Source organism: Lygodium microphyllum, chromosome 28 (genome assembly GCF_053477565.2).
Source record: "Lygodium microphyllum isolate KBCC chromosome 28, Lygodium_microphyllum_v1.1.10, whole genome shotgun sequence".
NCBI classification, from domain to species: domain Eukaryota; kingdom Viridiplantae; phylum Streptophyta; class Polypodiopsida; order Schizaeales; family Lygodiaceae; genus Lygodium; species Lygodium microphyllum.
Genome location: NC_141162.1, coordinates 29,029,590 through 29,045,768, shown reverse-complemented (window position 1 = coordinate 29,045,768; position 16,179 = coordinate 29,029,590). Strand labels below are relative to the sequence as shown.

Below are 16,179 nucleotides of genomic sequence, written 5' to 3'. Positions count from 1 at the left end.
TTTTACCAATAAATTTGAGATGCAAGACTCTACTCATCATAAAGATTCTTAATCTATGTCCAAAGCTCATATGCAGTCTGATTTCTAGTTACAAGATTGTAGTGAACTTGCTTAAAGAGTGATAAAATGATTGTGGACTTGCATAGCTCATCCCAATCCTCAATTGTAATGTTTTTGGGTTTGGCACCCTCATTTTTGAGTGGTCAAACCTACAATTTATGAACTAAAACCTACCATATCTAGGTCTTCCAATATCTATAATTGGTCCCATTCAGTTTCTCAATATTGGAGATGTCATGAGAACCACTAGCCATAATGAGACCAAGCAAGTACAAAAAAAGGCAAGATAGGCTAATGTAATACCTTATAAATCAGCTTGAAAGTTGCTATTTTTTCCATTTACCACCATATATGTCCCTTTCATCTTCAAAGCTCTCCAGATTTAGTTTTTTTCCAAGTGGAGTTGTCTTGCAAGCCATTGCAAGTCACTATCCATGTCTTGTACATGTAGTACTTGTCTAAAATTGGTTTTTATGATGAAAATTAGGACTAAATATGAAGAAAAAGAGGAGAAAAATGGATCAAAGACCAATGTTCTAATATCACTTGTTAAGGAGTGGACTAGAGAGAGAGAAAGAGAAGAGAGAAGACTATAGAAGAGAGAGAAATGAGATACACAGAAGAGAGAGAGTAATGAGGAGAGAGAAATACTAGAAAAGAAGAGAGATCAAAGATAGAAAGAGAAGAGAAGCCATAGAAGCTATGAGAAAGGTGACGAGGAAAGGGACAGTTATGTATTAATGTTTTGAAAAAGATCTAAAAAATTACATGCCTCTTCATTTTATACCTATGTCAATGTGACATGGTAATATTATTATTTCTATACTAAGCATATCATCTTTCCAACTTACACGAAACACATTATGAGTCCTAGTGAAAGAGGAAAGTTTCAATCTATATGCTAAGTCTTCAATACACATAATTATAGGGTCCATAAAACTTGTAAGCAAGTTTATTACTAGAACAATTCTTCAATGTAGAGTAATGAGACTTGGGTACTTTGAGCAAAACTAACTCTCCTTCTCAGAACTCTAAAGGTCACCCACTATTAAATCAAGTGGGAGACAAGAGATAATGCCAAAATAATGAGCTATCCACAAATTGTAAGAAAAAGACTGTCAAGTCCTAGTGATTGCCCTCAAATAGAATGCATAAAATTAAAATGATAGGTTGCGGTAATAATTTGCAGCAATATGCCAACAACTAACTATGGGCAACCAAGAATAAAGAAGCCAAGAATAACCAGCACTAAAGATTATCACAACTGCAATGTGTTAGAAACCATACATGCAATAGGCATATATATCATACATAAGGTAAGTATGAGGGGTAAATGAAGAGAACGACTAGGTGCATAATCCACTGAGCAAAGCTCAATACATAACCCAAAAGCACATAAATACCACTGACAACACCATGATAAACATAAGTACCAAGTCCAAGCCAAGGGATCAAATTAGCCCACGATAGGGTAATTGCATTCAATAAATATCAAGAGAGCATGTACATGTCACAATGAATTTCACTATCTCACTATAATAAGCTCAAGCTCAACTACATAAACCAAATGCTTTGCAATACATCCAAGTGCCAATGTGGCTCAGTACATAATGCCAAGTAGCTCCCACTAAAGCAAAAGGCAAATGCTAAATAAGCAAGCAAAGCTCAAAACATCATGTGAATGACATCCAGACATCCAAGATCCATAGAGTATATAACCAAAAGCATAAACCCAATATATATTCTTCAAGCCCATAACTATGTAAGCCACTGAAGCAACCAAGACTTGAATCACAGTCAAGATGAATATTGCAAAGCTCAAAGTTGAAGCTCAAGAGCATCCCATAACATATTCGAGTACATAGGCCAATGCTAAGTATTGATACATGTATATGAGACACTCAAATGACATTCAAGAGCAATAGGCATTTGGTATTCCCTATGAGTTGTTGTCCATTGTATTACAGTAGTGAAATATGTGCTGAAATTGAGCCAATGCAATCTCAATTAAAGCCCAAAAGCATTCCAAATCATGTGTTAATACGTATCCCCAAGTGTCATTCGGGCGTCAATACCAAGCTCCGGAAGTATCAAATGACAAGAGGCATATGCTTTTCCCAAATAAATGACATTCAACTCTATTATTACAATGATGAAATCTCTAAGAAAACTGAGCCCAATGTGTGCTCAAATCAGCCCAAAAGCATAACTATACTATTTGAGCATCAAAACACCATCCTCAAAGCATCAAACATGCATTATGGAATTTAATGTTTATTGTCCAAACCAAAATAGCTCTATTTTGTGTGAAATAAAGAACAAAAAATTACACCGAATCAATTTATGAATACCAAGCTTTGTAGATCTCATTGTGCTCTTCATTTCTAGCTATAGAATGCCTAAATCCGATATCATATGCAAAAGTTATGGCCAAAATAAGACAATGGTATTAAGTTGCCATAATTGTCCACAACTTCTACAATATGCTTTGTATCCACTCAAAATGGATAAAATGGTTGCTTCTCAACTCAGTAAGCATTCAAAAAGGCTTAGCTAAGCCTTGGGAAGCTCCTCAATAGCGTGGATCAAGTTGGAACAAGCTGGAAAAAGGAAAGACTCAATGCATACCTTGAGAGAAAGAAACAATGGCTGCCATGAAACCTTGAGTTGAAGCAATGGTTGGCTCTAATATCAGTTGAAGGGAGTGAGCCCAGACTGAAAGCACACAAGCTAAAGCAAGAGCTATGGTGGAAGGAGCAATAGCATGAGAGAGAGAGAGAGAGAGAGAGAGAGAGAGAGAGAGAGAGAGAGAGAGAGAAGATATGGAAACTCCAATAGTCACAATGTGTGACTGGCCTTCCCTTTATTCAAATGTCACTGAAAGAATAAAGAACGAAGTGACAATGATAGGCACTTGCCACCTATAGTATATAGGTATGCAAGTAATATTAGTGTAGTAATACACAAGCTGCTAGGCACAGGTGCCTTCTCGAGGGGGTCACTCATGAATATATGCATATATCACATGAGTTCAAAATAAGGGGTTTCAAAAGCACCATTTTTATATATTTTTTACTTAGAGAAGGGTTTCATATAAAGGGGTTACTTACAGATTGAATAAAAAATGTTCATATTTTATTCAAGAAAAATCCACAAATAAGGATATTTATAAATAGGCCTTGAACGCACGTGATATAGAGAATATACATAGAGTGAATCTCCCGGGGGTGCCTTTACTCCCAACAATATCCATTCAAGATCTAAGATCCAAAGAGACATACCCTATCCCAACATATCCTTGCTATCTAGAACTTACAATTGGCATATCTAATGGGAATCAACAAGCCTATGACTAGCAAGTCCACTTTGGAAATCATCCGTCTAGTGATAACAATCTATTGTGGCCTTTGCTGCAATGATTAACTTCAAAGTGTGGGTTGATTATGACATTTAGATTGGTTGAAGGTTGAACAAATTCAAAATGTTGGATGCCTCTCATGCAACAACAATTTGACAAAACCACCTCGATCTATTATACTAACATAAGCCAAACACCACAATTGTTTCTTTGGATTAGCCAAACTATCCCCACTAGGTATCAAATTGTGATGTCTCGCCTCCCCATGTGAACTTGTCCAAAAAAGAAAAATAAGGAAAAAGAAAAAGAGTGACCAATCCACCATCCCCCCCACCAAATTCCCTAGATGCTACATCCTAGTGTAGGTCAGAAAAAGAGAGTTTGAGTCTCCGTATATGGATAATGATTGCTTGTATGGAGAGAGAGATGCTCCACTCGCCCCTTTAATTATCAAAGTACATGAAGTTGACCAATCAATCTTTGTGAGACCTAAGAGAAGAGGACAAGGATTAATGGGTTAGAAATAAGTAAAAATGACCAATCAAAGTAATTGAAGTTGACCAACCAATATCATTGATGAGTGAGGAGGATGAGGATTAATGGGTCAAAAATAAATGTGTTTGAAAGCCTCTTTGTGTGTGGATATGTTAGACAAAATAACTTGACACATGGTTTAAAATTTTATACGTGTATATATAGGTGCCAATTGAGAGAGATAGAGAGAGAATGTGTGTGCGCACGTGTGTTTGTGTGTGCATATGTGCATGTTTTCAAATTATAAACTAGGATAGTCAACGTATCAAATGAAAACATCATCACAATAGACAATGTGGAGAGAGGATTAAATGGCACTAACAATCTCATATAGATTTGCAATTACATGCTATGATGTGAAAATGAAAGCATATTCCAAGTTTCCAAGATATCAAGATACAAAATAATTCAATGGAGGATATTGCATTCATACAATGTTGCAATGCTATAAATTAGATAGAGTTACAAAAGCAGAAAGAAATCTCTAACAAAAGACTAGTAACCTCTCCAATCTTCCACAAACAAGTTAGCATAAACGAAACTTGATGTAGGCATCACTTGTTTAACACAAATTGTCATTCGGTCACATCAAAATTAGTTGATAAACTTGAATAGAGGACGAAGAAGATGTGTTGCCTTGTTTATGCATTGGTAGCCAACAACAAGTAAGGGTCAAAATAAAATTGAATGAGAAATGGATAGGACTTCAAGTAGAGCAGGGTGTCCATTATATAGAAGCCAAAGTAGTGTAAAATTGTGTTGCCATGAATGGCCAAAATACAAATGTCCAAATTTTAATTACATATTTTATGTATTTGGGGTGATTAATTGAATTTAATGTACTTATCATCCCTTTTTTTATGTGTATTAAAAGAGATACATATTTTACATACCATGTTCATTAGGCCATCCTCATTAAAGATGTTATTCAAACACATTGAGAATGCGTGAGTATACACATGTATATGAGACCCATTTTAAGTCTCACATTGGTAGAATGGTAATGTCACTAGAGGGAAAATCCTTTGAGAATAGTTGAAATACTGATGCATGTGTGTAAAATACCCACAGATTTTTATTCTTCAAACATGCTAAAAAGTGAGTTAGAATAATCAATTATACATGAGCCCCATGGACTTTATTAGGACTTGTGCATAGATGCTATTCAATCATGTCAAAAATGAGTTAGATGATTAATATACAAGCTCATCATGTGTAGGTTTTTAACATAACATAAACATAATAGTGATTCTAAGAAGAGGGAGAGACTGGAATTGTAAATATACCCATCTATGTAATCAATATATACCCAAGGATTTACTTGTGTGAGGATGTTGGAATGTTTAGGGTTGATGCATGTATGCAACATGCATTTCAACCTTTGAGTTATAGGATGGAAACACAAGCAATATTAAATGGAAAAGCAATGTCAACATAGTTATATTGATAATGATATATGCCAAAAAATGCCCAAATAGTTGTGCTTGTGAGATTGTTGTGGCAACCCACATATGCATTTCTACAAGGAGGGGTCAAATGATTAGATCAAGGTATTGGGCTACTTTAGATGGGTCATTCATCGGAGTTTGGTAGAAGTAATTAGACCTTTACAAGAAGAAAAGTGTTGCATCACAAGCATATTGGCTAAAGTCCTACCATAGATTGTTTAATTGGAGATACTATAGTCTCATGCCCACTAGCTTAGGGCTGGATGTGTAAAGTATGGGACAGACACATTAATAATCAATTTGCTATTGCCATGTCCATAGGATGCCCTTGTGCCATTTGCCTTTTCCATGCTTGTCTACCTAGTTTGAATTTGCCCTTACTTCAACTATAATTTAGACTTTCGTCCATATGTGTGTGGCAATCAGATTAGTGCCACCCCCAAGCATATCAACTTGTGAGTGTGTTGTGAGGACTTTAAGTCTGCGCGTGGTCACATGCAAGTCTAGGTCACAAATAGAGAATATAAAAAGGAAGGGAGAGAACACAAAAAGGAGAGAGAGAGAGAGAGAGAGAGAGAGAGAGAGAGAGAGAGAGAGAGAGAGAGAGAGAGAGAGAGAGAGAGAGAGAGAGAGAGAGAGAGAGAGAGAGAGAGAGAGAGAGAGAGAGAGAGAGAGAGAGAATGTATTTCGAACTAGTCTCTTCAATTGACAACTCTTGTGAACTCTAGCAAGTTCATGGAGTACCCTCATTTTTAGAGGATACACCATGGACTCTCAAAGTGCCAGCACACAGGTTGCAATGGTTAAAGTGTGCTAGCCATACATAGTGTAAGAGTTGCATTATGCCCAAGCATATGGACTTGCGAGTGTGCTATGAAGACTTCATGTTTGGATAGCCCACACACAAGTCCAAGTCATATATATATATAGAGAGAGAGTGCAAAAAGAGAGAAAGAACACAAAAAGGGAGAAGAGAGAGAGAGAGAGTCTTATAAACAAGTCTCAAGTTGTCAACTCCATCAACTCCAGTAAGCTCATCGAGTACCCTCATTTTTAGAGGGGACTCTTTCAACTATGTAAGTGTTGATAACCGAGTTGCATAAGTAAAAGTGTGTTGGCTACAAACTGGCTACACGTCTTATAAACTCAATTATGTGGACTATCCCAGGCGATGACCTAGGCATAGCTTATGTCTAATCTATACTCCATGAACTCCATGAACTTGTGTAGATAAAATTTAAGTGCGTGTGGCCTAGCTCTTATCACTCCACCCTAGTTTCACCGAATATACACATAACTTTATACATTTATATGATTTTCTATGAAATGAGAATTTCTTTTTGGGGCAGTGGGTCCGGATGTGGAATATAGATAAGGGGAGGTGGAAGATTGGAGAGAGAGAGAGAGAGAGAGAGAGAGTGTGTGTGTGGGGGGGGGGCAGAAGCAGATGTCCATGAAGTGAAGACTCAGGAGAGAAGCTGCAAGAATGACCGCGTTTCTGCTGCAGAGAGGGGCCACATGCTGTCCGCCTGGCTCCCTCTCCCCCCTGGGAACTGCATTCCCTCCCACATCCCGAGGGCTCCTGACCCCTTCAAGCTACCTCTCCCTGCCAGTCTGCAAATGTGAGCTAAGCCATACATCCTCATCTTCATTGCCTGCACGCCGCCCCTCCCCTGCCGAAGCCGCGCGAACCCTCATCGATGTCTGCACCGAAGGCACCCTCTGCACATCTTTCCCGCCTGGTGGATGGCCATTTGGCAGCGGCGTGAAATTCGCGGTGGAGCCGGATGAGGGCCTTCCTGTCTTTCACCTCCATCCTTCCTCACTGCTCAAGCAACACCTAGATGCAGATTGCAGATGCAGCTTGCACATCCAGGTTAGTTCACAGTTTTGGTCATAAGTTTGCTTAACGATGCAATGAGCGGCTTGGGTCATCCTCAAAACGTGTTCTCAGATAGCATAGTATCTATCAGGAAATCTGGTTTCCGTGACGCTTCAACTTCGACCCAAGGGGTTTGGCCTGGCTTGTTGGTTTGTCAAAAGTTTAATTGGATCATAATAAGATTACTTTGCCCCATCTGTGGCACATGCATCCATTCTAATGGTACGGATAACATTCCCTGTGATAGCGAAGAGATCATTGGAATTACATGCCTTGTATGCTGTTGGAGATTGCATTATTAACATTCACTTTTTTGACCAATTCTTCTTTTTTAAGAAAGATTGCATTCCATGTGATAGAGAAGAGATTATTGGAGAATTACATGCCTCGTATGCTGTTGGAAATGGCATTGTTTACGTTCACTTTTGACCACTCTTCATTTTTATTAAAGGCACCTATACATGATGCATTTGGGAATGATTGCTTGCTAATAATGCAGCATAGTCACCTTCATCTGAAGGTGGAGGTGCACTTGCTCTTCATCTTTCTCTCAACATTACTATCTGAAAGAAGACCCTTCCCGGTATGTAAATCCCAGAAGAGATGATTATAGGGAATAGTCAAGTAAATCTTAATGCATGCGTCTTTCTTAGCTTAACACCCCCTCTCAGGCTTAATATTGGAACCAAAAAGGCACTGCAAGCTCAGCTCACCCCATGTTTTTACCCCGAGACATGCTAGCAGATTTGTCAGCTCATGTGTGAGTCTATGCATGTAGATACTGTGCACATTATCTAGGATATTTTAGGCATTTTTTATGGTCTTCCTTTTGGTCATATTTAGCATTTATTGTTGTCCGACCTGATCATATTGAGGACATATTTTTGTCCTATATATTCAGGCTCCTCCTCCTTACTCAGTGACTCATTTGCCATTACACATGGAGACTCCATGGAGAGAGGAGCCAGTGCCGGTGCCCATGGAGATAGTTACTCACTGTTGTATGCGATTGTCTCATGTTGGATATATGGATTCCATTTCCCGAGCATACATTTGAGTTCTCATCTGTATTGTGTTCTTCAGTGTTCTTTCTTTCCCTTTCTCTTTTGTTTTGAGTTCTAGCAATTTATTATAGCATATGTTTATGCTTCCATTGCTGCTCCACTTGTGACTTGGTATTAGATTTCAGGTTCCATGCTCCTGTTGTATTTTCTTTGCTGATTTCAGGACCTTTTTGACCATTGCTGATTAGGCGCCTGCTGCTCCAACCAGGTGACCTGGTTTTCCTGCGTTTTTATTGATGTCAACATCCGTACAGCCTGCGTCACCCCCCTCCTGCATGCATGTCAGTTCCAGCCTGCGTTCTGGTGTTTCTGCATTTCCTCTTGGCTGGGCGATTGCATTATCGGGCCGTTTTTGTTGTTCCAGGCAGTTTCTAGTTGATTTTTTGACTTTTCACAGCTGTTTTCTTCTAGTTTTGGTCAGTTTTTGGTGAATACTGCATGTGAACTCTGATTTTCTGCAATCTGTGCTTGTGGTTTGGCTGCGTTTTCTCTCCAAATACCTTCTTTTCTCTACTTCTCTTCTAAATCCTCTATAGATGGCTCCTTCGTGCACATCCACTGATATAAGTTACATAGATTTGATTATCTTACATGGAATGCTATGATGAAGGCTTGGTTTATACAAAAGCGGTTATGGTACATGCCAATATGGTTTGTGGAGCTATTGAACGTCCTCAGCGGCCTTCTCCTATTCCAGCTGATTTTGATGACGATAACCATGATGAAGCGGTGCATACATGGGATTCAGATGATACCCGTGCTTACTTAGCCTTACTTCGGTGTATTTCCAAAGAAGTCCTATTGGCGATTACCTCTTGCAAGACATCTTTTGAAGTATGGACGAAGTTGTAGGTAATGTATGCGGCACCTTCCACCATGAGGGCAGTTACTCTTTATGGACAACTCTAACAAATTCCATTCAAGGCCAAAAATACTATCCAATGTTTTCTACTTCGTGTGACCCAAATCTAGAACCAACTTTGGCACACGGAGTTTGCCCTTCTAGAGGCTCATCTTATTGGACTCGTAGTCTCCAAGCTCCCTTCTGTGTTTGATGGAGTAGCGAATGCTTTGAGGATGTAGACATCATCGATTCATGTGAGTTTTACTTATATGATCTTGATGCTGCTTGAGGATGAGGCATCATTGCGGTTACAGGGGAGGCTTTCGTCAAGTTCTAGTGAGACTCTTGCAGCTTTAGAGAGGGATTCGAAGAAGAAAAAACCATTGTGGAAAGAAAGGTCATTTACGGAAGGACTGCTAAGAGTTAGCGGCTTTGAGGAAGAAGGAGAAGAAGACGAAGTGGAATGAGGAGTCTGGACTCTAACGACGAGTCATCATCTACCTCCGACTTAGACTCCGATCCTCCAGCTAAGGAGAAGTCCAAGGCGTGGAAAGGATTGATGACCCCTTTCTCAGTTGCTTTTTAGTGGTGGTGATAGCGGCATCCCTCACGACTCTCTAGTGCTAGAGAGGGTGTATGAGAGGGTGGTGAGATGGGGCAGTTGCGCCTCATCTATACATCTATACACATGTACAAAATCTAGAGAGGGACTTCCCTGACACATTGATTGAAGTCTGACAGGTTCGAATCTTGGAGCTAGGATTGACATCCAGGTTCATGATGGGTCGTTTATTTGATAGACAGCGGGCTGTCAGAGTGCAGCGGTGCGGAAGCGTAGGACTGAGAGAGAGAGAACGCAGAGAGAGGAGAGAAAGAGACAGTGGAAGATGAAGATCTGCTGTATAAAGTGTGTTGTATACAAAGATATGCAGATATGTATATGGGCGCAGTGCGCTGGACTGTGTGTCTCCACCTCGACGATGCAACCTGCTGTTCACCTCGAAGTCCGTTGCAGTCTGCATTGTCTCCTGTCTGAAATCTGCGAACAGAGACGGAATCTGCGCGTGCCACCGGTCTGTAATCTGCGAGCAGAGAAGTGTGGGAGACTGCCGAAGAACTCGGCTATTTATAGCCAGAATCTGGGCGAAAAACAGGGCAGGTCGACTGCATTAAATGCAGCTGATTGGAGTGCAGACAGTCGGACTGCCATGTGGCAGTCCAACTGTACAGTCCGACTGGCCTGTGCAGTTCCGGTCAAGTGATGATCTCTAACACCCCCTCTCAGAGCCTGGGCGGGGCAGAAGCCTGAGGGATCTGGAATGTCGCCGAAGTAGAGCCTGGGGAAGTGCCTTCGTAAACAAATCTGCAAGATTGTCCTCCGTCTTGCAGTACTCCACAGTGATGGTCTCATCCAGAAGCTTCTCTGTGATGAAGTGGTACTGGATCTCTATGTGCTTCGTCCGGGCATGAAAAACAGGATTCTGTGCCAAGGCAATGCAACTCTCATTGTCACACTGCAGCAAAGTAGGACGAGTCTGGGGGCAGCCAAGCTCCTCCAACAATCTCTGAAGCCACACAGCCTCACATGTGGTGGAAGACCCGGCCCGATACTCCGCCTCAGTAGACGAAAGGGCCATCGTGGGCTTCTTCTTGCTACTCCATGAGATAACATCTGCACCCAAGGTAAAACAGTAACCTGTAGTAGACTGCCTGTGGTCCACATCACCGGCCCAATCCGAGTCGCTCCAACCTGCAAGTACAAGATCTGAATCATCTGTCCCTGCGGGATAATGAATCCCTAAATCAGACATCCCCCTTAAATACCGAAGTATCCTCTGAGGAGTCTGTCAATGCACCGTCTGAGGTTCACTCATAAACCCTGCCAAGAGCCCAACAGCAAAACAAAGATCAACACGAGTGTTGAGAAGCCAAATCAAGGATCCAATCAATTGACGATAGCGGGAAGCATCTGCCATAGGAGAAGCTAAATGGGAAGTGGCCTTCCAGTTCGGATCCATAGGAGTAGAAAGGGGCCGACAATCCTCTATCGCAAAAGAAACTAAGAGCTCCTGTACATCTCTGCTGAGAGATGAAGATCCCCCTCTGAGACTGATAAATCTCATGGCCCAAAAAGAAATGGAGTAGACCCAAGTCCGTCATCTCGAACGTCCGATGTAAAGCTGACTTCGTCTCGTGGACCTGCTGTGCATGATCACCTGTGACAATCAAATCATCAACATACAACACAAAAAGCACACAACCATCCTCGGAAGTGTGAACATAAAGCTGCGGATTGGCCGAAGAACGCCGATATCCCAACTGAGACTGAAGGAACGAATCAATCTTCTCGTTCCATGCATGCGGAGCCTGCTTGAGGCCATACAAGGCCTTCTTCAACCTGTAGACTTTCCCATCTGAAGATCCAAAGCCAGGAGGCTGCTCAACATAGATCTCCTCCTTCAAATCACCATTGAGGAAGGCCGACTTCACATCCAACTGGTAGACAGGCCATCTCCTATGGCCAGCCAAGGCAAGAACAGCTCTAATGGTCGTCATACGAGCAGTGGGGGCAAAAGTATCATGACAATCAATCCCTGGGCGCTGTGCAAAACCTTTAGCAACAAGGCGAGCCTTGTGCTTATCCAAAGAACCATTGCTAAGGTATTTGGTCTTGAAGACCCATTTGACACCAATCACCTTCTTATGCGGGGGGCGGGGCACGAGTGACCAAGTGCCATTCCTCTCAATAGCCTCCAACTCGGCTTCCATAGCTTTCTTCCATGGTGCGGACTGTAAAGCCTCCTTCACGGAGGTGGGCTCTCGATCTTGCATAACACGGGTCATCAAACAATAGTTAGAGTAAACAAGCTCCGTAGAATGTGCCTGGTGCGGCCGTGAACGCCGCGGACCATCCTGTGGTCCCCACTCCTCAGGAACCCCCTCGATCCCTGAATCACGGAGTGTGTCACGGGCCCATCGAGGAGGAGGCCGAACCTCCCCTCGTCTCTCTTCATCAGCTGAAGACTTTGGAATATCCACCGGTGGTAACTCCTCAGGGGTGACCGGTGGAACAGTAGACTCTGTGTTAGAAACAGAATCATAATCAAAAGGCACGGACTCCAATGGAATTGTAGCAGGAGCCCAACTCGTCTCTCTTCATCAGCTGAAGACTTTGGAATATCCACCAGTGGTAATTCCTCAGGGGTGACCGGTGGAACAGTAGACTCTGTGTTAGAAACAGAATCATAATCAAAAGGCACGGACTCCAATGGAACTGTAGCAGGAGCCCAACTCTCCCCTGGATCTCCAAGAACGGGATGCTCCTCACCCGTTGATATAGTCGGAACCTCCACAAACCGCACATCTCGACTAGTGTACACATCCCGCTTGACGGGATCATACAATCGATAGCCTTGGGATTGGGAGCTGTAGCCAACAAATACCTATCTTCGGGAAGCTGCTTCAAATTTATCACGGTGAGCCTTGGGAATGTGAACATAGGCATCACACCCAAAGACCCTAAAGTAAGAAACATCGGGCTCGGTCCCAAAGTAAGCCTCAAAAGGTATCATCCCATCAACGGCCGAAGTGGGGGATTGATTAAGGATGTGGACTGCAATAGCCACAGCCTCGGCCCACAGAATGTGAGGGGTATGTCAGTGCTCCATCATGGTGCGCGCCATCTCGATCACACTGCGTTTTTTCCGTTCAAGAATGCCATTTTCTTGAGGAGTGTTGGTATTAGCAAACTCCTGGTGAATACCTTTATCTGCACAAAAGCGAGCAAACTCATTAGAAACAAATTCACCACCCTTGTCGGATCGCAAGGTCTTCAATCTCTGGCCTGATCGGTTCTCCTCAAAGAGAAGCCAATCCTTGAAGTGGGAGAAAGCTTCTGACTTCAATGCCAAGAAATAGGCCCATGTTATCCTGCTGCAATCATCTACGTTCAGCATGAAGTACGAGCTCCCACGCAAGGACTCGTTCCTCATAGGGCCACATAGATCTGTAGATACAAGCTCCATCGGCGAAGTAGACCGCCGCGAAGCTGTGTGGGGAATGGCATCCCTATGGTGCTTCCCACGAATGCAGGAGACACATGGCTGCTGGCTCACCACAATATCCGGCAACCCTCGAACAAGCTGTCCACGTGACGCCCTCCGAAGATAATCATAGTTGAGGTGACCAAACCGAGTATGCCATAACTCTGACCGTGTCTGAGAGGTAAGAAGGAGAGTAGAGAGGGCGGTGGAAGACTTGAATTTATAGATGCCGTTCTCCTCATATCTGGATGATAGAACCTTTCTTGACCCACGATCAAGGACTCGCACCGAGTTACTGTCAAACTCCACCAAAAGTCTAAGGGAGCAAATCTTATGAACTGACAGGAGATGATACCCTAAACCTGGTACATGCAAGACCTCTGAGGTATGGGTACCACCATGTCCATTGGGAATAAGCTGCATCTTACCCCGTCCTGCAATAGACACGGAAGAGCTATCTCCAATGAGAATCTGCCCACGCGAGGGCCGCAACTGGGCAACACCATCTGATGAAGGAGTCATGTGCCGGGAGGCACCACTATCAACGATCCACTCTCGAGCCTGGGGAGCCGTCATCGCAGCATCAAAAGCATTCGGTGAAGAGTCCTCAATGACAGCTAAATGAAGAAATGCAGTTGATGAGGGTGCAGCCACCGCTCTAGAATCCTTCGTGTCCTTCTTGTTGGTGTCCTTCTTGTCTTTGTCAAGGCAATCCTTCTTCCAATGGCCAGTCTTTCCACAAATATGACATGTGGATTCTTTGTCCTTGTCCTTGTCCTTCTTTGACTTGTTATCCCCCTTCTTCTTCTTTTGGTCTTTCCCTTCTTTTGAGAGGCTTGACCTGTCAGTGCCTCCGGCTTGGAAACATTCTGTCCCTTTAGTTGTTCCTCTTGGTCCAAGACCATGGGAAACAACTCTTCCCATCGAAGAGTAGACTCCCGCCCCGAAGCAATAAGGGCGGAGTTGAATGTACCGAATCGTGGCGGCAACTGGGACAAGAGTGTGATCGCCATGTCTTCGGAGGAAATCGGCTTCCCCGCATTTTGAACCTGCATCTGAAGCTGTCTTAGCTTGTTGATGTGCTTCTGCAGTGAAGAAGACTTGTTTACGGACAAGGTCCGCATCTGAACCTCCAAAGAAACCCGCTTCATAAGGGTCATCCGGTTGTACATCTGATCAAGCTCCAGCCATATCTCCCGAGCCACCATCAAGTGCTCGATGTGAGCTATCACGGCTGTAGTACAAGACAGAAAAAGAAAGGAACGAATCCTGGCATTCAGTTTGTCCCAATGAGACTGAGCCTTGGCCAACTCCGCACGTTCAGACCAAGTTGGGATATCGGCGCTCTAGGGCCAATCCACAGCTTTATGTGTACACTTCCGAGGGAGGTCGTGTGTTGTTTGTTTTGTATGTTGAGGACTTGATTGTTGCAGGTGATCATACCTAGAAGGTCGATGAGACGAAGGCAACCCTACATTAGAAGTTCGAGATGACGGATTTAGGACTTCTCCATTTCTTTTTGGGCCATGAGATTTATCAGTCTCAGAGGGGGATTTTCATCTCTCAGCAGAGATCTATACAAGAGCTCTTGGTGACTTTTGAGATGGAGGATTGTCGGTCCATTTCTACTCCTATGGATCCAAACTGGAAGGCCACTTCACACAAATTCTCCTTTGGCGGATGCTACTCGCTACCTTCAGCTGATTTGACTCCTCAACACACAAGTTGATCTATGTTTTGCTGTAGGTCTCTTGGCTAGGTTCATGAGTGCACCTCAACAAGTGCATTGGCAGGTTGCTCTGAGGATACTTCGGTTCTTGAGGGAGACCTCCAACCTCGAGATTTTCTATCCAGTAGGTACAGGTGCTTCTGATCTTGTTCTTAAAGGTTGGAGTGATTCAAATTGGGTTGGCGATGTGGATCAAAGGCGGTCTACTATAGGTTATTGTTTTACCTTGGGTGTTGGTTCTATCTCTTGGAGTAGCATGAAGCAGCCCACGGTAGCCCGATCTTCGACTGAGGCAGAGTATTGGGCTGCATCTTCTACCACATGTGAGTCTGTGTTGCTTCGACGGTTGTTGGAGGAGCTTGGTTGCCCCCAGACTCGTCCTACTATTTTGCGGTGCGACAATGAGAGTTGTATTGCCTTGGCACGGAATCCTGTATTCCATGCGCTGATGAAGCACATAGAGATACAGTATCACTTCATTAAGGAGAAGCTTCTGGATGTGACCATTGATGTGGAGTACTGTAAGACTGAAGACAATCTTGGAGATTTGTTTACGAATACCCTAGGCTTTACTTCATTGACATTCCAGATCCCTTTGTTTGTTGCCTTGTCAAGGATCTGAGAGAGGGTGTTGAGAGTCATCTCCTGCCACATCAGCAGTGCCACGTGGCATTGCTGACACATGGCTGCAGTCGGACTGTCCGACTGCATTTAATGCAGCCGACTTGGTTATTTTGGGGTATTTTTTAGTCATTCTTTTCAGTCTTTATAAGTCTGAGTTTCCAGCAGTCTTGAACACTTGTATCTGACAGATTACAGCTTGTTGGTGACGGAGACATCACTTAGGGCTGACGGAGATCGAGGTCCTCAAGGCGGAGACATACATATATTTTCTCTCTGCACCTGTGTATAATTCTGCATCCTTATACAACATTCTTCATTGCAGATTTTTTGCGTTTCATTGTCTTTTTCTCTCTCTCTCTCTCTCTCTCTCTCTCTCTCTCTCTCTCTCTCTGTGTTCACTCTTTGTCACGGTCATTCGCTTCCGCATTGCTTCACTTTGACAATGGGCATATTATCTCAGGAGTCCAAAGGGCCAACCTAGAGAAGCCGATGCTTCGGACCAAGGGTGCTCATTGGTTGCTTAGTGGCATATTAGGATTTACAATGTCAATGTTAAATTGCTTTCCCAATCACTTGTTCGATGTGTTGGTTGG

General features: G+C 43.0%; 1 protein-coding gene across 1 annotated transcript in view; it reads left to right on the top strand.

Annotated features, from left to right (window-relative positions):
* The first annotated feature begins 6,800 nt into the window (after positions 1-6,800).
* PGR7 (proton gradient regulation 7) overlaps positions 6,801-16,179 on the top strand; it is a 69,220-nt gene continuing 59,841 nt past the window's right edge. The window contains exon 1 of the mRNA XM_087670311.1: positions 6,801-7,276. Coding sequence (XP_087526437.1) covers positions 6,887-7,276 — 390 coding nt within the window. The 5' untranslated portion in view covers positions 6,801-6,886. The remainder of the gene's footprint in view (positions 7,277-16,179) is intronic.